The 25,704-nt window shown below is 38.7% G+C and overlaps 1 protein-coding gene and 1 long non-coding RNA gene across 9 annotated transcripts in view; one reads left to right on the top strand and one right to left on the bottom strand.

Moving 5' to 3' along the window:
- Window positions 1–15,392, bottom strand: part of LOC106164868 (uncharacterized) — a 32,739-nt gene extending 17,347 nt beyond the window's left edge. For 5 of the 8 annotated variants that reach the window (XM_086993999.1, XM_086994003.1, XM_086994000.1 and 2 more), the window contains exons 1-9: window positions 15,107–15,392; window positions 9,406–9,488; window positions 6,573–6,682; window positions 6,142–6,247; window positions 3,506–3,914; window positions 3,172–3,275; window positions 2,790–2,899; window positions 2,497–2,602; window positions 1,633–2,104 (exon numbers count right to left, since the gene is read on the bottom strand). In XM_086993999.1, coding sequence (XP_086850125.1) covers window positions 1,633–2,104; window positions 2,497–2,602; window positions 2,790–2,899; window positions 3,172–3,275; window positions 3,506–3,914; window positions 6,142–6,247; window positions 6,573–6,682; window positions 9,406–9,488; window positions 15,107–15,219 — 1,613 coding nt within the window. In that variant the 5' untranslated portion in view covers window positions 15,220–15,392. The remainder of the gene's footprint in view (window positions 1–1,632; window positions 2,105–2,496; window positions 2,603–2,789; window positions 2,900–3,171; window positions 3,276–3,505; window positions 3,915–6,141; window positions 6,248–6,572; window positions 6,683–9,405; window positions 9,489–15,106) is intronic. The other 3 variants (XM_086994001.1, XM_086994005.1, XM_086994006.1) reach the window with 3 other exon arrangements.
- A 2,767-nt stretch (window positions 15,393–18,159) lies between these two features.
- Window positions 18,160–24,006, top strand: LOC147760150 (uncharacterized). The gene is made up of 3 exons (XR_015330903.1): window positions 18,160–18,896; window positions 19,157–19,241; window positions 23,513–24,006. It is a non-coding gene; the product is annotated as an uncharacterized LOC147760150 (long non-coding RNA).
- The last annotated feature ends 1,698 nt before the right edge of the window (window positions 24,007–25,704 follow it).

Here is a 25,704-nt window from a genome sequence, read left to right as displayed (position 1 = left end):
TGATTCCAATTTTCTTTCGTTTTTAGATTTAAACTGGCCACCAGATGGCAGCTGCAGTCTGTCGGCTAAGGAACAACTGCCACGTGACATGAGATAGTTCGTCCTTGACCTTGGTATCTTGTCCCACTGACCGCCATACTCACACATGTTCCCGAGCCGCAACTCACCACGCACATATTTCCCTGAAAAATAATAAATAGTGCAACCGATATTGTTATATAACTCAGCCTCACTTATGTCGAAAAATCATGCGCAAATTAGAAAGTGTTTGTAAATAAATTATCAAAAAACTAAAGCAAAATTAAGGATTGAGATAAATAAACTTTCATTCATATTATAATAAACACAAAGACTTTATCTATATCTAAAATGATAAAACGAGTCAACATTAATTAGAAGTGAAGCTGAGAAGGACGCATGTTGTTTTCCTTATATTATTAAGTGTTGACAGCCATTGTAAGTCAAGATATAGATGTTAAAATCCGTATATGATTGAATTTAAAGGCTCACACTTTCTTACCTTTAAGTAAGAATTCTTCTCCAGTAATCAAATAAGTATCACAGACGAAAGAGGATCTGTTTGCCGTCACGTGATTGTCACCTGTCTTAAGACTTCCAGACACATCCTGAAATTATGCAACATTCCCATTTTATCACTAACTAACATGAATATCCAATCCAAAACCGCCAAAAATGACGATGAAGAGACCCATTTTCGAGCTATTACGGTCACTTCTTTATTTTACGGTTTACAAGTTTAATTTACAAACTCCCACCTTCAAACCAAGCCTAACTTTAAGTACATGTTCATATAGACTTACCTTAAATATATGTTGTATATGTACAGCGTATTTAGCGGCAGGTCGGTACGAAACCGAGGGCTGGATGACGTCACGGCTCTCAGCGGATTTCATCACCTTTGCCTTGATCACTGAAACAGCACAGAGAAGTAAACATTACGATAGGGGGCATCATCATTTTTTTAAAAGAATAACTCCCGTGTTGCCTAATCATGCGTCGTAAGGATAGATGTTAGGTGGCTGCAGTCTTGCAGAGAAAATCTGCTTTCATCTTCAACTTTCAGCCACGGTTCACTCGAAACTTAATAGTGCAAATCAACATAATTCTATTTTCCGATACAAAAACATCCAACAAGGAGAAAATAATCAAAAACTACCACAAAGAATGTTCTATGCTTGTTCGTTCTTATGTATGCTTTGTTAACTGTAAGCTCACCAAAGTGATTGTGTCCAAGGCAGTCGAAAGATTCTCTTGTGTCTGGTCGTCTATAAACACATCCATGTTTCAGCTTCTCGAACCTAGAAACAAGTGATCCTAAGGTAAGAGACAGTCAGATAGACAGACAGAAAGACAGATGGACTCTCCTCATAACAAGCATAGCAGTTTTCTGTGTATCTCCGGCTTGACATCTCATAAACAAGAACACCAGTCAAACGATGAAAACTGAACATTTCTATGTTAAATTGGCCAAAGATGGATAGAAAGCTGCGCTATGTCAGTTGGATAAGTTTCGAGGTTGTGACCGACTTCACAAATCGACTAAAATTGCAAACTGGCCATAGCGAAAACTGAATTATGTGCCTTTCACAAGAGCTCAAATAATGTACGTACCTGATATCTTGCAACGTCTTTTCAGGAGCCAGCTTGGATGATACCATTTTTGTTTCGTTTTTAGATGCAAGGCCGCCAACTAAACTTGGAGCTTTCTTGGGTGGTTCCAATTTTGTTTCGTTTTTAGATTTCAAGTCGCTAAGTGAACTTGGAGCTTTCTTGGATGATACCAGTTTTGTTTCGTTTTGAGCTTTCAACTCGCTTAGTAAATTTGAAGCTTTCTTGGGTGAGTCCAATTTTATTTCGTTTTTAGATTTCAATTTCTTTGCTAAACTTGGAGCTATCTTGGGTGATTCCGATTTTGTTTCGTTTTTAGATTTAAAATGACCACCAGATGGCAGATGCAGTCTGTCGGCTAAGGAACAAATGCCCCGTGCCATGAGATAGTTCGTCCTTGACCTTGGTATCCTGTCCCACTGACCGCCATACTCACACATGTTCCCGAGCCGCAACTCACCACGTACATATTTCCCTGAAAATGATTAGTATAAAACTTTATATTGTAACCGAAAACAGAATCAGTTATGTCAAAACGTCATGCGCTGTAATCTCCATAGAAAGAATAATTTCTTATCATTTCTACACTTCAGGCAATGCAAAAAAAAAAAAAAAAATAATAATAATAATAATAATAACAAATAAAAAAACAATAATAATAATAATAAATAAATAAACTTTTTCACCACTAAAGATAGAATTTATTGGCCAATTCGTGCCAAAGGCAAGGACAATCAAACAGACAAAATGCATGACATTCAGCAAAATATGCTCAGTGACGCTCCATAGTTTAAATTTATATAATCAAGTATTGACAGCCCTTTTAAGCCAACACATGACTGGTCTTATAGGTCCACACTTTATTACCTTTAAGTAAATATTCTTCTCCAGTAATTAAATAAGTATCACATACGAAAGAGGATCTGTTTGCCGTCACGTAATTGTCACCAGTCTCAAGACTTCCAGACACATCCTAAAATTATTCAATGTTCCCATTTTATTACTAACTAACATGAATGACCCATCCAAAACTGCAAATAAATAAATAAATAAATAATAATGAAGAGATTCATTTTCGAGGTATTACGGTCACTTTTAAAACGAAGATTTACTTTAAGTATATGCTCAATTTACACTGCGTTTGATGACAAAAGTCTTACTTTGAATATATGTTGTATATGTACAAGGTATTTAGCGGCAGGTCGGTACAAAACCGAGGGCTGGATGACGTCACGGCTCTCAGGGGATTTCATCACCTTTGCCTTGATTACTGAAATAGCACAGAGAAGTAAACATCATGAGATGGGGCAACATCATCTCCATATCTTTTAAGAATCACACCCGAATTGCCCAATAATACACCGTATGGCAGATTTTTGACGGCTGCAGTCTTGCAGAGAAAATCTGCCTTCATCTTCAACATTCAGTCCACCGTTTACTCGAAAATTAATAGTGCATATCAAATTAATTTCATTTTTCCGAATACAAAAGTATCTCACAGGGAAAATACTACGGCAAACAATTTCCCATTCTTGTCCTCACTTATATTAACTGTATGCTCACCAAAGTGGTTGTTTCCAAGGCAGTCGAAAGATTCTCTTGTGTCTGGTCGTCTACAAACACATCCATGTTTCAGCTTCTCGAACCTAGAAACAAGTGATCCTAAGGTAAGAGATAGTCAGACAGACAGACAGACAAACAGACGGACAAACAGACAGACAGACGGGCAGACAGAAGTGCTCTTTAAGCGGCTTTCTGTGTCATTAGATATTAAGACCAGGAGGTTGTGATCAACTTAACAAATCGACTAAACCGGTCCTAGCAAAAACTAAATAAGTTGTCTTTCACAAAAGATCGGATCGAAGGCTGTACGTACCTGATATATCCCAACGTCTTCTTTGGAACAATCTCGGATGATACCAGTTTTGTTTCGTTTTTAGATTTAAACTCGCTCAGTAAACTTGGAGCTTTCTTGGGTGGTTCCAATTTTCTTTCATTTTTAGATTTCAACTCGCTTGCTAAACTAGGGGATTTCTTGGATGAGTCCAATTTTATTTCATTTTTAGGTTTCATCTTGTTTGCTGAATTTGGTACTTTCTTGTGTGAATCCAATTTTGTTTCGATTTTAGATTTAAACTGGCCACCAGATGGCAGCTGCAGTCTGTCGGCTAAGGAACAAATGCCCCGTGACATGAGATAGTTCGTCCTTGACCTTGGTATCGTGTCCCACTGACCGCCATACTCACACATGTTCCCGAGCCGCAACTCACCACGCACATATTTCCCTGAAAAATGATAAATATTGGAACTGATATTGTTACATAACACACAGTCAGTTATGTCGAAATGGCATGTGTTATAGGTGGAAAACTCGTTTAGTCTCTGTAGAAAATATTATTTTTTATCAACCTACACATTCGACAATGTCATAAAGTCTGTGGACAAAGCTTGGACTACTTAAAGAGCAAAACCAACGCATATCTTCAGGATCATTTGCCTCAGAAGGTGTCACGAACAGGGGCGGATCCAGGTTTATTTGAAGTGGGGGTCCGTGGATACGAAGCCGGACCCCCGACCCCCCTCCCCCTCTAACTCCGCCACTGACGAACTGTTGATGGCTGACTTGAATATGAAACAAGTCCGAGGGCGATATGCAAAATTGTCAAATTAAACTAAGGCTAGTCCTTCACATCGTAACAAATTCAAAAATCCACGATTTGCTATCGTCACTGTTTCATTTTTCATATTCGAAGAGTTTCAAGTTTAACGGCGCACTGGTGCTCTTGGAGAACAAAGTCCATTCACCGAAACGCGAGATCAATATCAGCCCTGATGAAGAAGTACAGTGTTTTCAGGTGTTGAAATTGTTAGTATATCGTCGTGAAGATCAGACCTCATGCAATACGACCCAGGATCTGGGCCCTAGGTGTGAGGGTAGGTCTTACTCTGCCCACCCTTTAAAGGGTTATAGACACATTCTGCACCTCTCCCTTTCATTTATTTATTTGTTTGTTTGTTTAATGTTTAATATTCCTTATTATATATTTATATCCATAGGTAAAATTATTCCAGTACATACTGGTTCGTAAGAAAAATTCCTCTTCTTTTTTTTAGTTGTTGTTTATTCAAATATTTATCTTTCTGTTTCTTTTTTTTTTTTTTTTTGTTTCCTTTTTTTAAACTGCAGTAAACTTTTTGTTCAGTACTTTTCTTCTGCACCCTCTATCCGGCTATAAATTTGACATGTTAATCTCAGATTTTGTCTGACGGATTGGTCCCGCCACGGAAGAACAGAGAGTGGTATTCATTTGTAATTTATTGGCTCAGCACTTGGCGTGATGGAAGCGTGATGAGATCGAATTTTTTGAGAGATAACTTTGTTGTTTGTGTGACCTGAAGAAATGCATGTTCAGAATACTGCACCGCGTGACACTGGTCAGTTGAAATGTTTGTGTCCAGTTTACCAATGGACCTCTGTGTAACCGCGAAGCGACGTTTTGAAAGGACACCTCTTTCTCCCCCCCCCTCCCCCTCTCTCTCTCTCTCTCTCTCTCCAGACCCTATAAAAGATGTTTGTAAACGGAGTACCCTAAACCTGTCTTGTAATATTTAGGGTCTGCTTCAATGACCCTTCTTTGAAAATAAAGAATTGTTTTCTGATTATCCTTTTAAGAGGTGTTAGAAGATTTAACGAAGTTAAGAAACAATTATGTTTAAAATAAAAGTAACCTTACGGCGGGATGTAAACAGTGCCTCGCACCTTGTGGTCCTTTGATAATACTATGCCTTTTTATTTTATTTATAAATCGCCGACCCCAGTGTTCCTAAAATTGGCCTCGTGGTGGTCATTCCGGTCGCTGTGGTCAACCATTTCCGGAACGTTAAATCCAAATATAGTCATATATATCATGATGATTTTCAGATACAAGATCTAACCGTTTTTGATGAATTTCTATTATTCTTTTTTTTTTAATTCATTTATTTTCCAGTGCCTCGTTAGCGTCACAGCTGTTAAACTCTCTTAATAAAAAACTAAATGAAAAATCAAAAAGTGAGATTAATCGACTTTCATTTCAAATTAAATTTTTCACCTTTTTTAAAATGAGGAAATCTTTTAGCATCTTAGGGAAGTCAAGATGACGGGACGCTGCATTGTTTAGGGGAGAGCGGGGCTAGTTGAACCCTGGGATAAGTCCCCCCCACCCCACCCCCACCCCACCCCCATCAAATTATGACAAAGTAACATGGGGTAAAAGTATTGATCACATCATTTTGTAAAGTGGCCCTATCCAATAGTGCTAAGAAAGCGTCGGCAGTGAGTCCAAATGAAATAATTTAGCATCTTAAAGTAACTTTATTAAAAAGACTTGATGGGGGGCCAACTTACCCCGGGGTCCAACTAGCCCCGGTCTCCCCTACCTTATATCATTAAGTGTTGACAGCCATACTAAGCCCAGATATAAATGATAAAAATGCATATATGACTGATATTAAAGGTTCACACTTTCTTACCTTTAAGTAAATATTCTTCTCCCGTAATTAAATAGGTATCACAGACGAAAGAGGATCTGTTTGCCGTCACGTAATTGTCACCTGTCTTAAGACTTCCAGACACATCCTAAAATTAAGGGCAATAAATGTTTATTTTCGAACAAGTAACTACATATCATGTGGACATATATAGATTGCAAAGAAAATGAAAAGTATTTCCTGGAAAATTTTCAACATCACCCCTTTTTCACTAAATACCGTACCCAAAACCATAAGAAAATTACGATCTAGAGACCCATTTTTGAGCTATTCATTTCGATATATAACCGTTTGCGAATGAGATGCAACAGCCCTCGCCTTAACTGGTCGACTTATGTCATTAAATTCTTTTGACGAAGACTTTTATTAAATATGTTCCATGTTATGTATGGCGTTTTATGCCAAAGACTTACTTTGAATATATGTTGTATATGTACGGCGTATTTAGCGGCAGGTCTGTACGAAACCGAGGGCTTGATGACGTCACGACTCTCAGCGGATTTCATCACCTTTGCCTTGATCACTGAAATAGCACAGAGAATTAAACATTACGATAGGGGGCATCATCAGCTCTTTACCTTTCAGAGTAACTCCCGTACTGCCAAATTATACGTCACTTATATAAGATGGCTGTAGTTTTCTATATGTAGTTAATAGTTAATATAATTAATATAGCAGTCATTCTTTGCTAGTGGTGCACTGCAGGGGGGCCATAACAAGAATGTTATTTAAATTTAGATAGCCAACCAAATTCTCATGACATCGTTGTGTATGTTTCAATAACAAATCAAAGAAGCTGCATGAGCAAGGAGGATGCTGTTATAAAAGCAAAATAAGAGAAAAAGCAGAAAATATATCGTCTTTTTTTGTGGAATTTCGACCCTACCTCTATTTAGGAACAGTTTGTTTAGGGTTTGAATGAATTATTGAAGCAGGGAATACACCTACTGCAAGAAGATATAATAAACAGAATGTGCAAATGGTTATTTAAATAAAAATTTATTTGAAGTGACTGAAAAATGATCACAAAATTAGCTTAACTTACGATACATGCGGTGTCCCACCCCGATGAAAATTTCATCTAATCCTATCTTTCCGTATTAAAACTGTTCAATCGTCCAAAGTAGTATGTCGGTTAGTTTGTGTCACGAAATCCATGATAATATCAGTTTTCTTAAGAATTTCACATTTATTGCTCAGCAAGGTCGATTTTTCTTCACCGCGTCCCAATATAACGTTCGCAACGCTGAAACTTCAGAGATCGATTCTTATCAGACGACTTAAAATGCCGCGTGAAAATTATACATCGATAGCGATCTTCTTCCATACTCACTAACTGATGACGTCTTACACAAGAATGGCTTCTTTTGCACACTAAAAAAACCAGCTCAAACTGGCGGGTGACCCATTCTGATAACATGTCACGCAATGACGCTGTCGAGATAGGATGCAGGGCACAGGTGTAATTCCCTCGATTTAACCGTCACAGGATTGTTTATTGGGATCTTCTTTGTATGAAGGTGAGAAATAATGAGTTTCGTTTCATTTTTCTTCAATTGTTTCAACATATTTGTGTACCGATTGATTTTTACCATTCTATAAGTAGGGTGACTTCGTCTGAACATTCGTTTTGCGTCTGTGTCACATGGGGGACTAAAGGTCACATTGAACATGGTGACGCGGTGATACCGTATTCATGTTCTCTTGTTCTCGAAAACTCAATCATCGAAATTGAATTACTTTTTTTTAGTTTTGTCTTAAATTAAGCTGCTACACTGTTTTCCGTGCGTTTAAAATTTAACCGTCTGTAAAAACAGCAATAATGGATTACTAGCAACACTTACGTTACGCAATGAAGCACCGAAAATGGGTGAAGAAAATGTGTCTCAGTAATATGCGTGTTTGCCACTCATAATGCACTGTACTTTGTTTGAATAAGCAATAAACTATTTGTGACCTTAGGTTATCCATTGTTCGTTATCAGAGTTAACAGATTCTTTGTGTGATATTTTTTCAGAATCCCAAGAGTGGATGCCTTAGTGAGCACAGAACAGATATCACCATTGGTCCACATATGTCAGGAAGAATGTTATAATTATGAACTTTGTGTTACACTGAACTTCATTTTGTTAAATTTTGTATTTAACTGAACGTTATTGTGTTAAAATAATAATAAAAAAATTATAATTCAGATAAAAAACTACAATCTGGAACATTCTTTAGATCAACTTTGTTCAGTGTGTGTCCCATGTGAAAGAGTTACAGTAAATAAAATATGTGCATTATTCCTCTGTGTTTGTCAATTCCATTTTAAAAGCATGTGAAAGTGGTGTGCCCCTCATGATTGAAGTGTGTATGGATAATAGCAAAATTATTGTTATTATTTACATGATTATAAAAAGTTTTTGTACCCGCGTCAATAACGTAACCGTGAACCCCATATTCACCATTTTTATTAATTATGAAATGTGGATTAAATTCTTCAAACCCAGTTTTGAAGCATTGAGACAACACCCCCTTATGATTTAAACTAAAACTGAAAACATTCCATTAGACTTTCATTAGTTTGTGCAAAATATATTGCCCAGGGTAACGCGTCTTGGATTTGGTGGGTATAGCTGTTCAACTCTCCTGTGTGCCCTAAAAAGGGCAGCTGCTGTTTCCCTTTTTATGAAATGATAAACTGTGATGGTGTAGCTATCACATCGCAAAATTACAGCTTCCCAGAGAAAGTTTGAAATTTTCGGTCAAATTCAACTTTTTGTAACCACTAGCAAAGAATGACAGATAGATATTATAGATATAATTAACCTTCAACCTTTCAGCCGACTTTTCAGTCGAAATTTTCTGTTACGACCAAAATTTTATTTTCCGAAGACAAAAGCATCCGACTATAGAAGAATTTTCTAATACAATGAATGTTACTGGTCAGAAATGAGTGGCTTTTAAGTCTATACATTGCTTCTGCCAGGCTCTAGGATTCAGTTGTCCTAGCCATTTGTTTAAAAAATCAGATATTGTATTTTACAAGTAATTCTTTCTTTCTACTCCCTTGATACATTTTGTCTTATAGCCGTTCCTTAACACACTAAGTCCAGAAAACGTTTTAAATAGATCATAAAACACGAAAACCCCATGGCCAGTGTCTAAGATGGCCAAGTCAAAGTTATACCGAGTAAAGTTAACCGTACAACTGCGAGCTGCATTTTCCATTCTTGCTCTTACTTATATTAAGTGTATACTCACCAAAATGGTTGTGTCCAAGACAGTCGAATGATTTTCTTGTATCTGGTCGTCTACAAACACATCCATGTTTCAGCTTCTGGAACCTGGAAACAAGTGATCTTAAATTAAGAGACAAATAAACCAATAAACTATCCTCACAAGCCCAGCGTTCTCTATTAATCCCAGTCTGAAAGAGTGACACCTCAATAGCCTGCTGGGGTTTTTACATACGATAAAAGAGTCTCCTCAACGGAGCAGCTCGTTACCCCCCCCCCCCCCAATCCCTCCCCCACCACCCTACCGCCTCCATGGTGCAATTTTTATTATATAGTTGCTGGAAATAATAGATTATTACAAACTTTTGAAAAGATGACAGATTTCTTGGAATAAACGACCATTCTCCATGCAAAACAATTAATAACAAGTCCATTTCAACATACAAACTTCGTTCATGGTCCTACGTGTTATCCTCCTTCATTTAACAAATCAACATATACTGTACTCATAGAAACAAATACAATTAACTAAATCATCAACAACATTAACATTATTATTATTATTATTGTTGTTGTTGTTATTATTATAATTTGCCTCGATGAAAAACAGATGTACTAATGGTCCCATGATAGGTTTTTTATGAGTCAATCAGCGTTGCACTTCAAGGAGATGCTGTTTTGTGTTTAAGTCATCCAAATTAATTCGCGTAAGAAAGTAAACTATATAGCTAGTCATTGACCGCCGTTATTGAAGGCACGAAACAAAGATTATAACACGCAACAAAGTGTTGACTTATACTCTGATTTAGATTGCCAGTAATGAGGAATTCACCTCAGTCAGTGATCATATTTATGTTGATATGTTCACTGATTTGACCGACTGTCCAGGAAATGATTAGCCCTAAGGACAGTAATTAGTACACTGGCCGATGCATAATTGATATATAGTAATGAAAACGTCATAGCTATCGAGTGATGAACATCGCTGATAAAATTCTTCACTGAATTAATTTTAAGAACTTAATTTTTCATTTTTCGCATGTGCGCGCGTCTCATAGCGTAGGGTTTGCAAAATAATCAAATTAGAAAAACCTATGAATTAAAAGCTCCCCCCCCCCAAAAAAAAAAAATCTTGAAGATATTTGGTCACACTGCTCTACGAAAAAAAAGGGTGTAGAAGGGACGACAGGTTAACGTCCCCTCTGATATGAGGTCAAGATAATCCAGCTATGTGGTGGGTAATTATTTCAAACTATCATGAATGACTCGTGCTCGTTAGCCCTTGCCTCCTCATCCTAGGTCCCATTCAGAATAAGGGACTAACTAGTCCGAAGGTCAAATATGTCCGGCCCACTTGAATACTTCCCCATGGGATATCTATTCAGTGTCTGTTAGCGGATTAGACGGCAAGCTTTGTAGTGGGTCGCCATTTTGATCCTCGTACTAGGTAGTCCCCTGTTCTGAATGGCACCACTGGAATCCTGAACACGCCAAGTATCCTAGGCGGGTTAAGGTGGACCTTTAGCCCACAGTCACACTGTCTGGTGTTGTGTTTTTTATTTTTGTCTTTTAATTCTATGACAGAATGCTACAAATAAGAGAAGCAGTACCCGAAATAAATATATCATTAACCTGTATATTATTATATTATTATTATTACCCCGAGGTTCCTGTTGGCTGGATATCTGCTGGTTAAGAAAATTAAGAAAGCCTGGAAATGTCCAATACCCTGTCTAAGATTGAAAAATAAAGAAAGCAATATTTATGTTCTCGACTATTAACTATTAACTGTTATATACAGTACTTGCATTTCCAGTTTAAAATAAAAAAGGGGTTTATCATTTTTCAATGCAGATACGAACAGACATAAACTACCTCTTTCGTGTTGCTTCAAAAAATAAAAGGCTAATGGTATTTTATATTACACTCCTTTTTGAAATGAGTTTTACTTAGCCTTCTATTAGTGGATTCCTGTTCTGTGCTGTTTGCTTAATACGAGTACATATGCACAAGTGTAGAAAAGGAAACTCACGACTAAAATTCTACATTTTGTTTTTAGAAAATACACAGGGAGGGCGAGAGAGAGAAGGGGAGAGACTGCATTACTGGTATACATATACCTTTGACACAAATGTCCATTTAATCTATATTTTATACGAATGTCCATTTAATTTATATTTTATACGAATTAATTCATACTTAAAAGAGGATGTACAAATATTTGCTGAAGTCCGCAGTGCTCAAATAATCTTTTCGTAGGGACAAAATTTCCATGGAAATAAATATTGTGGGGGACTCTAAGTAAGAGAGGGACAGAGAGTAACAGAAAAGACTGTGTGTGTTAGTTTGTGCGTGTGCGCTCGAGAGAAAATGTTGCAGTATGGAGTGCACTACTTTACAAATGGACCCGACGATACAATGACATTTTTGTATATAACTTCGATCGTTAACTGACTTTTCAAATCTCTACATTTATAAGCTGTTACAAAGACTTGAATTAAATAGTATTTAGTCCAGTTAGGTTCTCTCTTGTTTTCTGTCCTATAAATCGATTATAATGATTAACGTATCAATCAATACTATCGCTCACTCTCTCCGCACGTTGTTGTAATAAGTCACCACACCAAACAAGGGGCGTGTTCTTCAAAAAGATTGACAATCGTGATAAGACCATCCACTCTTATTTGTAAGCCCTTTAATAATCGCACCCCGGAAGACATATCAATGAAGCAGTAGAAATATAACCAAACTTTTGTCCCTTACGGTCAAAGGAACCATCATGATTGAAGTAATTATTATCACGTTAGATAAGTGGTGCAACGATGGAGTAAAGATATCCTCCACAGTTCACGGCTAACAAGACGTCCCCACATATCAGTGAAAGACTTATCATTGTATAGCATCTACTATAAGTGGACATCGTGTCATAATTAAGAGAGGGAGATCACCATGACGGAATAGGAAACACTTTGTGAAGTATGCTAGATAGTTCTACGTCATCGTTATCATCTGTTGTAGTCGTCTAAAGTATAAGTCAACTGTTGTGTCAAGTTAGTGAAGTACATAGCGTCTCTGTGTTCTTACTTCGGGGTAATGAAAGTCTTAATTTCGTCATTGTGCCCCTCATAATATGTTTAATCTAGGATAGGAGATAAAATCAATATTCTGGGTCCTACGTTTAATGATCCAGGTAGAATAGTGAACATCCTTCAGCAAAGACATCAAAAACATGAATTAGTTCATTTCTCAGTCTGATGAAGATTTAGTAGCCACAGTCAATGTTTTCATCGGCGATGAAAGCATAAAGACAGGATATCTAAAAATTGCTCTTCACAAACTGAAATTTGGTGGTTTACCACTGACGGTTAACCACAACGCGCAATTACAAATCAGCCAAAGTTCAGGAATTCTTCCCTAATAACAGTCTGTTGTGTCGCGCACAGATAAAACGAACCTAATCGAACAGAAAAGCGATGATATATACCGCAAATGACCCAAACCAAGTTATTTTTAAAACTTGACATTCTCAATTTAAACGTGGAAATTCCAGCTACATCACTTAAAGTTAAAAATATTTTCTATTGACAATATGTCAGAATATTAGTGTGGTAAGTGTCGTTTATACACCCTGTAACTACACATATATGTTTCAGAAAAGACAGGGAGGCGCTTGTTGCCGTGCTTTATCACATCTTTATCAACCATTCGCTTCCTATAAACATACATTGTGTTTATATATACACATTCATACACCCTATTTCTCCCAGCGCCTTCTTAGGAAACCTGTATTTATGAAACTTTTCACAGCTGGATAAAAAGTTCTTCATTGCGTTATTGTAACAGACATAAGCCTAGGTTTGAAAAAACTCTGAACATTTATCATGTTACCCAACACCTATGCGGCCGGGGGACGGGGACGGCCTTAGAACTGAATTAAAAAACGCGGAATTCCGCGGAAAAAAGTTATCACTGTTGTAAGCATTGTCCATTGTTGCTGTCGCAAGAAGCGCACTGTATGAAAACAGAACGGTTAAATGAAGCACCAGAAACCAGCTAATTCTTATGTTTCATAGACATAATAATGTATATCTAACTGTTTACGGTAATCACTCTGCCGATTACTTCTTGTATTTGTATTTGATCATGCCGGGATGTAGGGTGATTGTCAATAAACTTCTGTATCTGTATCGTACGCGTTTTACTGTTACATTTTCAAACAAGAGGCAATAACCACATTTTAAAGTGAGAGGGTGTAGTTTGTATCATCTCGTGTCGTGAGCTCATCACCCCGACTCCAAAGCTCAGCACAATCCACGATATCTCATCTTACGTTGTAAAATTACTTGAAGCTGGAGAGGGGGGGTGAGGACGTGTCCCCTGCCCCCCCCCCCCCCCCCCCCCACAAATGTACTGAGTCTGTACTAGGAGCGGGGAAGGGGGGTGAGGACGTGCTCCCTGTCCCCCCCCCCCCTACTGTACTGAGGCTGTACTGGGAGCCTGCATTGTTCGCAGGCAACAAAGGGCGTCCATTCACAGCACCCAGTCTACTGATTCCTATCTCTCACTCACCACCTGATAACGTGGCCTCACCAGTACATCAACGCCAGCATTGTTCCCTCCAGCATATGAACGCTGAAGGATTTCACCTAGCGTTGTACTCACTGGAGTAAAGTCTGTGCAGTTGCCTTTGTTAACAGCTCGAGATGTGCTTTTGTAGCATCCATGGTGAAGAATTTTAAAACGCGTGCCCCCCCCCCCCCCCCCCACACACACGCGCGCGCGGTGTGTGAAAAAGCGAAAACTCAATTTTTTAATGTGAAGCTACTTCCGCGTACATCCTTTAAGGCTTGCGGTGTCAAAATATACAAATTATAGTCCCAGTAATTAATTCTATTGTTAATGCAGTTTTAGTACCTAGTTATAGAAGGTATTGTTTGGTCATAGCCCGTGTAAAATATCAAGTACTGTCTCTTCAAGACGAAGATATATATCATTAGCTTTAATTTTTTTAAATCCATGACTGGATTTGAAAAGCAAAAAAAAAAAAAAAGGTTTTTTCAATAATTATACTAAGCTAAAATAATTGCGCCTCGATATTTTTACTGTCTATTTATTTGTTGACTTTATTCATCTTATTCCGTTCGTTTTACCCGTGATACCGTTTAGTCTACGGAACATTTTATATGGAATTTAGACAATAATTTATTATTATTATTATTATTATTATTATTATTATATCGTTTTGGCTTAGCTTAGACCGCTTACCCAACTGCGTTAATAAGACACTGATGTTGTTCTAAAAATGGTGTTTTACAACCTGAATATAGCTGACAGACATGACCTGCCTGCTGTCTCCCCTGACAGGTGACCACAGTGTCAACACTGTCATATTCCACCTCGTTTGCTTTCTTAAACCACCGAAATAAAATCTTTACTACCCATTAGACCTTCTGTGGAACGCAACTAACTATATAGGACAGGGAATTCTGAATTTCTAAAGACCGATTTAAGACTGCAACTACTACTATATCTGTCAGACTGCTGTGTGATAACATCCCGGTCACCGCAATCGTCAACAACAAAGTCAATATCGCGCAACTGAACGGGAGTTAAACAACGAAATTTGGAATATAAAGCTTGGCAAGAGTTTGGGTAGATGATCACTTCTATAATGCGTACTCAAACACAATCAAAGTCAAGTAAAAATGTACGAAATGAGTACGTACCAATTTCCGTAACTCGTCCTTCTTCTGTCATAATACGTGGCCTCGGCACAGCGCAGTAATAAGACTCCCGCTAGCATCAGTAGTAGGACCCCGAGGCCGGCGTCCCACCTCATGGCTGCAGGCTCCTACCTCTCCACAGTGCTAAGACAGGACGGTTCCTCCATGCCGCGTGCTCTCCCAGACCCTCTTCCAGAGCGTATGTGAGGGAACAGAGAACACAGGGTGCGTGCTTGAATTACTACCACCTCTGCTAATGTGTTCGTGCATGCGTGAGAGACGCTGAGGGTGTCCCCAGTGAGGCTATAGAGGGTAGGTGTCATGACTGAGGACTCTGTGATGTCCCCAGTGAGGCTACAGAAGGTAGGTGTCGTGACTGAGGACTCTGTGGTGTCCCCAGTGAGGCTACAGAAGGTAGGTGTCGTGACTGAGGACTCTGTGATGTCCCCAGTGAGGCTACAGAAGGTAGGTGTCGTGACTGAGGACTCTGTGATGTCCCCAGTTAGGCTACAGAAGGTAGGTGTCGTGACTGAGGACTCTGTGGTGTCCCCAGTGAGGCTACAGAAGGTAGGTGTCGTGACTGAGGACTCTGTGTGTGATGTCCCCAGTGAGGCTACAGAAGGTAGGTGTCGTGACTGAGTCTCTGTGATGTCCCCAGTGAGGCTACAGAAGGTGGGTGACGTGACTGAGGACTCTGTGATGTCCCCAGTGAGGCTACAGAAGGTAGGTGTCGTATCTTGTGGCTCTTTGATCAACTCCGTGCCTCGCTGCACGCTGAACATTGTCGGTACAGTCGACAGAGTAGCACATCGCCATTTCTATGCTCTTGTTCAATAACATGTATGTGTTTGGAGTCATGTGTTTCACGTCGACCAGAGGTAGTAACCGTAAACAAAGATATTGCTGTCAGGTATTGGTTCGTTGTCAGTCACTGTAATACACACATCTCATGAACCCAGAAACTTATTTAAAGAAACCACGATAGTCTGCTGGGGGAAAAAAAGAGATGCGCTGAAACATGATGTAAGAGGACGCGACTTAGCGGGTTTTGGCTTTTCGATAACCGTGGAATAATGTCAGGAAGCACATTGTAACAAATTATTTTACATTTATTTATATTTGAACAGAGATTCAGGAAATTAAAAAAAAAAGACATTAAGAGATTTAATTCAGATTTAAATAAAGCATGTACACTTAATGGATTAAATACACACTATCAAAGCATTAAATCACTTAATTAAAACATGTCCACTTAAGACGTAATTAGCCTGGGATGTCAATTAAAGCTAACAATGCACCTTGACACCCAGGTGCAAGGACTAGGTAAGGTTTTAATTAAAATTCCATTACCCAGGTGTACTGATCAACATGCCACCTACAGGGATATCACCTGTACAGGTGAAAGTCACGTGGTATAGTTAAAGTGCCGCCAGCATAGCATCATATCTAACGCTGGTGTAACAAAACTGAGGGTCCGTGTGACAGAAAGTCCGCCCTCCATATAGTTATTATGGTTAGGATTAGTCTGACCTAAGTAGGTCAAAATCTAGGGCAAGGATCACCTGTACAAATGAATGGGTAGCGGCCTCTTTGTCATAGGTACTCTCTGTCACGTTACACCGGCGCATGTTTCTATTTAACATCTATTGCTATTCTTATAAAATTGTATTATTAAAGCGTGTTTATGCTGATCTTCTTGAAAGAATTTAGATTGGATAAGGTGTATGCATGTGGAGTGAACTATTTATAGAGTTGGTTTGCCTTTTTTTCATGATACTATGTGAGACGATTTCACACTGCCCTTGAGACTAAAAATGAATTTAGACAAAAAAGTGACCCCCCTTAGTAAAGAACTATTGTACCAACGTTTAGTTGATAGTTTTAGAGCGCAATTTATTCTATTTAAACATGCCAACACCACAGAAATATAAGGAATACATTAATAAATTCATACTGACGTCGCAAAAATTGGCCTCAGAAATAGGGAAGTACTCAGACACTAATATACAATTAAAAACATGTAGCTATGTAATTATAAAGACACTGAAGACAAATTTTACGTAAATGGATGACAAACCTTCGTATGGGATACATATATATTATACAATAAATACTTGTCAACAACTTATAGAAATAAAATATATTCTATTTGACCACAAAAACGACAGTTACAGCAAATTATTTTGAAATCTGTGCCTGCCATCGGACCACGTGACGTCCACACTTATCAAATTGTTATCATTGAACAATGTCTCGCAATAAAATAATTTAGGAAAATTCTTTAAGTGTACAGTTAAACTAAATGAATGTCATTTTGACTTATTATTATTATTGTTTTTGTTAAGTTTTTTTAAACAATTTTGTTTCACATTGTATATCATTCTGATGAGCCATTAAAAATTGAAAAAATAAATCAATTTTTGTTAAATAAATTACTCGTGTGCCAAGTCGTCAGAACATTTCAAGACTTGTTTATCATTGTAACTTTTTTCAAATATATTCTTTCATGAATGGCGATCCAGTTTAAGTCTTTTAATACATATAGTTTCAAAGAGGGACGGTTTGTGCCTCCGTTTCTCATCTATCTTAAATTTATCTTTATTTCTTGTTTCTACTAGGGAAGTTTTATAATGGATGAGGGTGACATATTTCATCTATTCCCCATCTTATCCATTACATCCCACCTAAGGGAAAATTACACAGAAATGGGTGGCGTCAATACGTCCCTCGTACACAGCGCTGTGCTTATAGTGACATCTATACGCAGAGTTATAAACTAATTTCCCAAACACAATGCTTCTCTGAAAATATCAACAAACACAATGTTATTTCGTTACAAAATGTAAACTTATAAATCGAACATAAAGACCCGTTGTGTGTGTGTGCATAAAGTACATTAATAAATAATAAATACAACAAACAATCAAAGAAACAAAAACTGCTCGAAGTTTTCCGGGAGTTACAGTATGTTTCATTTATATTGATTTCATCTGCAACTAGTTTTAGTTTTTTTAAAATTAAAATGATGAATATTTCAAACCACCAGAAAGTTTTTTTTTTTTTTTTTTTTGAAGTGCGTCTAAGAAATTAATACTCATAGTAGATAAGCTACAGGTTTTCTGCAAAAATTCTAAGCCACTGTCAGCCACAGCCTGGTTATCAATTATAATGAATTCAAAACGGACGTGGATGCCGGCCAAAAATAATAAGGCTGGGCTCCATACCTAGATCGATCTAACAGCATCGATCCATCTCCAAGGGGTTTCTCGATCCTTGATTTTCATGATTGCCACAACGCTGTCAGATGTATCTACCCGACCTTTTTCTTTTTTTTTTCTCCCACTGTCTTTCTCACTGTAGGCTATTTATTTAGTGAACAAGCGTTTGGTCTCATTCACAAGAGGTGACTAACAGATCCGCGGGTCAGATATGGTCGACCCACTTGAATGCTTGTTGCGTAATCCTTGCAAGAAATCTACTGTCTCTAATTCTGAATTAAGCGGCAAGCTCTTTCCTTTAGTGGGTCGCCATATTTGATCTGCGGATCAGTTAGTCCTCTGTTCTGAATACGCTACTTTACTCTCAGGGTGGGCTCCCGCAGCTTTGAAATAAATAATAACACAGTTACTAGTAGACACCACTAATAGTGACGTGGAGACCGTGATTGGACAGACGCCGAGCAGGATGCGCTCTCTTGCCGTTTTGGTTCTTGTGACTTGTATTACATGTATGTTCCTGACGACAGCTAAAGCTGGTGAAGTGGACTGTTTGGAGTGCAAAAATGGGAAACTAAGTAAGTTTTTTATGCTCTTGATTTTGTTGCCTAACGTTAACCATCTGTAAATGAAAATGAACTTTTTCATACGCAAATAGCTATTCGACAATTGCCTGGCTTATGTAAGCAAAAATGAAACGATTTAAAATCAAATCATTGTCGGTTTCAAGTCACTTCTGTTTTGTATTCTGGTATGGATATTTAGCACAGTTATCTCGTGTAATGATCACTCCTCTATACCTTTTACAGGAATGTTTACAAATTACAATTGTTTACAGAGGAAATACGAAGACCTCAGTGCGTTAACATCATAAATCCATGTGACGAGACGATCTTCCCTTGTACAATGGGATACGACTGCATGTAATGTTAAGTCTCAATCTTCGTCGGTTAGACTTAACGTGAAAATAATGTCACGTTAGATAACGCGCCGGTTCTTGGGCCTTAGTGTTGTGCGCCCAGCTGATCCAGTAAAACCAACAAGATTCTCATTTGATGCAAGTGGAAATTTAATACTGTCTTTTGGAAAATATACAGAAGTTTCTTCTACATAGTAACTGTCAGTCCAAAATGTATAATGATATCGCCAGAGCCAAAATACGATATGATTTCACCTTAAAACAGGGCAGCCTTTATAGATCATTCAGGAATTTTAATAACCAGGAAGAAATAACACTTGACTGAGCGCAGTCCTTTTGTCTCAGGCTTTGCCCCAACTCAGTCACCGTGTTTCCTGGATCACCATTATCCGCCCTAGCCTTCAAAGGCATTTCTAAATTTTATCTCGTGCCATGTGCCCCGGTCACGATCATTCCCGAATGTCTATTGACTGCCCCCTGCTAAGCTTATCTTAGGATATGAATATTATTTTAATTAATTATTTATATCAATCATAAAATACCCAAAGTGGTATTTTACACCACTATATTACCCACCGGTTGAAATGCTTGCATTTCAACTATGAGGAATTAAAATAATATGCTAATGTCCATTTTTTTAAAATCTATCCTATTAAGTACCCATCTTACCAAATGTTAACATGAAATACAATTAGATTTTCTTACCATAACACCCAATATTATCATAATATTATTATATTAAGGTTATATGAACATAAAACATCAGCAAATGACATCATAGAGTGTACGTGATAGCTTCTTATTTATCGCATGATGTACATAATAATACGTTTAGATAAGTATACACCTTAACCTTAAGTAATAAACATAGAACCATATATAAAATGTATTAAAGTAACAAACAGTTGTATACCCTTGAATTGTAGTAATACTAATTCAATACTAAGATATATGCACCAATAGTGCATCTCCGTTTCGTGATCATATCATCAATGAAACTTTCACTGTTAATTGACAAATTACTGCACGGTATTACCTTATACCAATCAAAATCTCAAAAGGTAAACCCCCTGCCTAAACCAGACCCTTACGTCGCGTGTTGTTCCATCAGCATATGCAACGGAGGTGCAGGAAGCGACTCGTTCAACGCTAGTTGTTCTTGGGCCTTCAGCGCCTGCGCTTCAGGTCCTTGAACCGTCAGCGTATCCGAGGTTGCTTTTAGCTCCACCGGGATATAAGTGATGGTCTCACAGTCGTTAGTACTATTGGCTGTTACCGTACGCTGATGAGCAGGGCTGTCCGGTGCTGAAATATGACTTAACTCAAGATCAGTTGACATGGGTTCATATAAAGCGTTATCACATTCCTCATTAGGTCCACTAGACCTTTCTAATTTCCTTTTATTGACGTGATGGCGTTTTTTAATTATTTCCCGCCAATTACATCGCCGATACCCACATATTACCATCAGAATCACCCCAATCACAAGGAGGGAACCAGTGGTTGTTCCAATTACTAATTGTCGTCTAAATTTGTTAGCAAAAAATATAGAAAAGAGATTCGGTTCATCGCTGATCGGAGATAGCAATATACGTTTAACTGGTTGTAAAGGTGTTAATTCGTCAGGTTTCATGACGTGCAAAGCTACGCTAGCCGGAATAATATTTTGTACCTGCAAAGGTTTTATATCATTTACCATGAGTGCCTTAACGCTTACTTTGCCCATCCGTTGTTTTAAACCCGGTAATGTGAAGTTGGTGGCCGTTATGGAACAGCCGTCACTTACATGTATCAGGTAAACCCCTGGCCATAGGGTATGTGACACAGCAGGTGACCGTGGACACCGTGTATATATTGTTTCCCCCGAAGTGGTAAGCGCGTAATCCCCTAACGCTAACTCTACTGCCTGCGACTGTACATACCTAGTTAATTCTATTTCACATGCTTGCCTATGTTTCACCTGCCCGGTGATTAAGGCCCTGGAGCATAATTCTATTGAGCTGTTCCTAACACTGTAAGTGATCTGTCATACTAATAACGGGTTGTGTACTTTTTACTAATCTACATGTAGGTCTACCAGTCATCGAACATAATTTCTTAAACACAGAGTAATAAAGCAGAGGGGTAGGCCTACTAGCGCCCGTGTCAACTATAATGCTAAACAAGGTTCCCCATTTAAAGATACTCTAACCCCTATACATGCCTTCTTACGCCTCTCTGCTTGAACTAGTTACAATGGTCAATAGGTTACTGTTTCTTACGTAAAGCTTTGAGTTGGTAACATTCTGCCTTTACATGGCCTACTTTACCACAATGAAAACATTTTATCTGTCCGTCTGCCGTCCATCCCTTACTGTCCTTAGACGATTGAGGCGGTTTGCGTGGGTGCTGTCTTGTGTTGGATGACGTCATCGGTGGTTCGCGTTGAGCTGCGCTTTTCAACGCAGATAAGATCGACTCTTTTAGTTCGGTAGCCCATCGTGGTACTTGGTCCACAGGTTGTGTCGCCCCGATTTCCATTGGCTCCTCTATGCGGCGTTGAGTGTTGCTATTTCGGTCTCCGTAGACGGTTTGAAATAGGAGATCACCCACCTCTTCATTGTCCACGTATCTCATAGCTTCTTGCAACGTTGACGGTCGTCCCTTCCGTATCATGTCCCTAGCGAGGCGAATCTCATGCAGGCCCCGCGTATAAGCTTTAATTAACAGGCGTTCCGCTTCCTCGGATCGCGGAAGTGGGTATGCTTTCCGCGCCACGTCTCTGAAGCGGCGATTATAGGACGCCGTGTTCTCAAATTGTGATTGTTTTATTCGTTCCAATTCGGCTCGAATGCAACTGGTTTCATCGGCGGAAAGAAAGACCCGTCGAATATGGTTTCGTAACACCGTCCAGTCCGTTCCAAAATACTCTGGCTGTTGATTTAAGAAATAATCTATCTCACCTGCCATTGACCCTTGTGCCGTCTGCAGTGCCAGTTTAATTGTGGCGTGTTCAATTTCCTCCGTCCGGGGAATTGTTCGTTCAATTTGGTCAATCCAGTCTCTCGTGTCGTCCGGAATGGACCCATCACAGGGTTTAATAGCCCTGCACAGTACGTCCAATTTTGTCTGGTGCTCACCCTCTATTTTCATGCGTTCCATCCTCGCATTTCGAGCATCTTCCGCTCGCCATCTTTCCTGCATTAAATTTCTCCACTGTCCATCTTCCTGGTGCGCCTGCACCGTTGTTTCTGCCAAAGCTGCAACTCCGGCGGACAGCTGCTGAAGAGAATCTGGATTCATTTCGTTAGATCGCTAAAAATTAAGTCCTGAAAAGAGCTCGCCAATTGTTAAGTCTCAATCTTCGTCGGTTAGACTTAACGTGAAAATAATGTCACGTTAGATAACGCGCCGGTTCTTGGGCCTTAGTGTTGTGCGCCCAGCTGATCCAGTAAAACCAACAAGATTCTCATTTGATGCAAGTGGAAATTTAATACTGTCTTTTGGAAAATATACAGAAGTTTCTTCTACATAGTAACTGTCAGTCCAAAATGTATAATGATATCGCCAGAGCCAAAATACGATATGATTTCACCTTAAAACAGGGCAGCCTTTATAGATCATTCAGGAATTTTAATAACCAGGAAGAAATAACACTTGACTGAGCGCAGTCCTTTTGTCTCAGGCTTTGCCCCAACTCAGTCACCGTGTTTCCTGGATCACCATTATCCGCCCTAGCCTTCAAAGGCATTTCTAAATTTTATCTCGTGCCATGTGCCCCGGTCACGATCATTCCCGAATGTCTATTGACTGCCCCCTGCTAAGCTTATCTTAGGATATGAATATTATTTTAATTAATTATTTATATCAATCATAAAATACCCAAAGTGGTATTTTACACCAAGAGTAGCCATTGGGACCATTCATTTTGAGAAGTGCCGAGTGCCAGCTAAGCTAGCGCCGTCCCTCGACTGGTTGAATTGAGCCGACGTCTAATTACTGTGTCCCTGCAAGGACGACCCGTGAGGAGGCGTGTGAGAGACGGAGAGACCATTACAGGATTAAGCTGTCCTCCTTTCATGTGGGTCCGTCATATTTAGGTCGTGGCCTAGCTAGCCCTCGGTTTTTCTCATTCTGAATGGTCCCCTTTATTATTTATTATTTGTTACAGACTTAGCCGTTCATTACCGAATAACCCGTTTATCACTGAGTACTACTGATTGAGCAATTTCTCTGACTTAGCCATTTATCATTGACTTAGTCAGTCCTTACTAACTTAGCCATATCTATTTCCAGTATTGGCTGCGACTGCACTGTGATCTGCACCAAAGACAATAAATGCTAACTCAGCAAAAGGCAAATGAATTGGACGTCGATGGTATATCGCTCTCCTACAGATACACAATTTTAATCTTTATAGTCAAGCCTTAAATTAATAAAGTGGCTAAGTGCTATTGCCCCCGTCAGAAGTACTGGTTCAGCTGAAACCCGCATTAAATTAATTTTCATCATACAGGTAGACGTATTTCTCCCAGACAATAACTGACAATGCATAACATATTAAGCATAAAACAACACAAACAACATATAAACTGCCTACAGACAGAGTTTGCGCAGGAGTTTTATTTCAAACCATCGTCATCGTCTTCATCGCAAGGACAACGAAAGGAAAGAGCAGATCTAGTGGAAGACCTTATTATAAAATCAGTATAAATAAAAACCCTTTTATCATAAACCTCTTGGAAACCCGGAACTGCGGGCTTTTACTAAACTATATAACATTTACACGGTACAGTAAGGTCCGTTAAGTGCTTCAATCCAACCTTCTCCTTTTTTTCAGAATTGAGATTTTTATGTACTAAGTAAAACTTAATCAATTAAAATATCAATCAGAAAAATCAATCATAAAGTTCAAATCAAGGTGGACAGACACGAGGGGACTCCTTATAATTTATCTCTGAAAGAGACTCGAAACAACAACAGTAAAATTTGGTCTTAGAATATTATCTAGAGCTAATTACACATTTTAAGTTCCAAATGAATGAATTTTACCGTTCATGACTGGAGAGAAAGAGCAAAAGACCCACTGATTGAAATAATTATTTGAAGAGTTAAAAGTATCATTAAAAAATCATTGTCTAATACTGTAGTTCACAGTTTAACTTGTATGAGGATATAATATTGAGGGAAAAAAACTGAGCTAATCATACCGTGAGAATAGGTAGAAAAACTACATAGACTACATATATACGACATATAGGGGCCTACACCCACCGGCCAGTAGGCCTACATGTAAACCACAGCAGGTTTGCTATTATTATCTAGTGTTTAAAAAAATTAACTAACTTCTTGGAGCATATGAATTTAACCGACCCTGAAGAAGATTTAATTGTTGGTTAGGGCTAGACGGTATTTATATATAAAAACCAGGTTTTAACGTCGTTTAAGTTAAATGCTGGATTTAGCCGGTGGTTAGTGCTAAGCGGTCTTAATGAAACTGCGGGGTAGGGGTGTCATCCTCTCAACAGTTTGAGGGGGTCCAGTTTTTTAAAGAATGACAGGCCTCGGATGCAAAGCCGATCCTTGGTTATCCTTGCCCCCCCTTGGTGTGGGGTGCGAAGTGTTTTGGCGGAACACGGTGCCATTTGGTGCTGTTTAGAACAATGATTCAGCTCTACAAATTGTAATATTAAGAGGGAAATATTGGTGTGGTGTTTTTCCAGAAACCGAAGAGGGGGGTCAGAACCCCTCTGAACCCCCACCCCCCAAATTCGCCACTGATACCTGTAGGTCGAATGTACTGTACATACAGTAGGCTATAGGCCTATAGGGCCTATATAGGCCCTATATAGTGGGGGATTCCGTGTTCGTCACATGCAGTTTAGATTGATCTCACTCTTTTGAGAGGGTCCCATGGGGGGGGGGGGGGGGAGTAATCACAGTTCACGGGAAATAAAAACATCAAATCACAAATCCCAGTAAATAACATTTTATTCACATCTCAAGGATAATGCAAGTCGAAAATCCTGTTCAGTAAATTACTTACATAATCTGCAGATCTCTTCACTGGCTACTGAACACTTAGTAGAACGTTTTATTTAGAAAAACGCAATTCTAAAAATTTACACCCAAATAATTATAATAATAATAATAATAATAATAATAATAATAATAATAATAATAATAAAGGACAAAAATCACCCAAGAGAACGGGAAAGAAATAATAGTCCCTAGAAATTAAACTGAGACCTAGTTAAACCCCCAAATAAAAGCAGTGAACAGTCTAATTTAATAGGACGTCAAGCGGCTGTCGATTGCATCGACTTCTCGGCAGAGGCCTTCTGATAAGAACGGGAGACGCTGACACACTTAAATGTTTGTGCTTGTCTCGTCGTCCTGATAACATTCCAGAGAATTAGGACATTTATGCGGACCTATGGCGTGTGTGGGTTTTAGTTTTATATGATATTTTAAATTATATTTTATAC

The sequence above is a fragment of the Lingula anatina genome, chromosome 8, assembly GCF_051362555.1.
Source record: "Lingula anatina isolate TDL-2025a chromosome 8, LinAna3.0, whole genome shotgun sequence".
Taxonomy (NCBI): Eukaryota; Metazoa; Brachiopoda; class Lingulata; order Lingulida; family Lingulidae; genus Lingula; species Lingula anatina.
The sequence above is the reverse complement of the archived record's forward strand: the minus strand, read 5'-3'. Positions and strand labels throughout refer to the sequence as shown.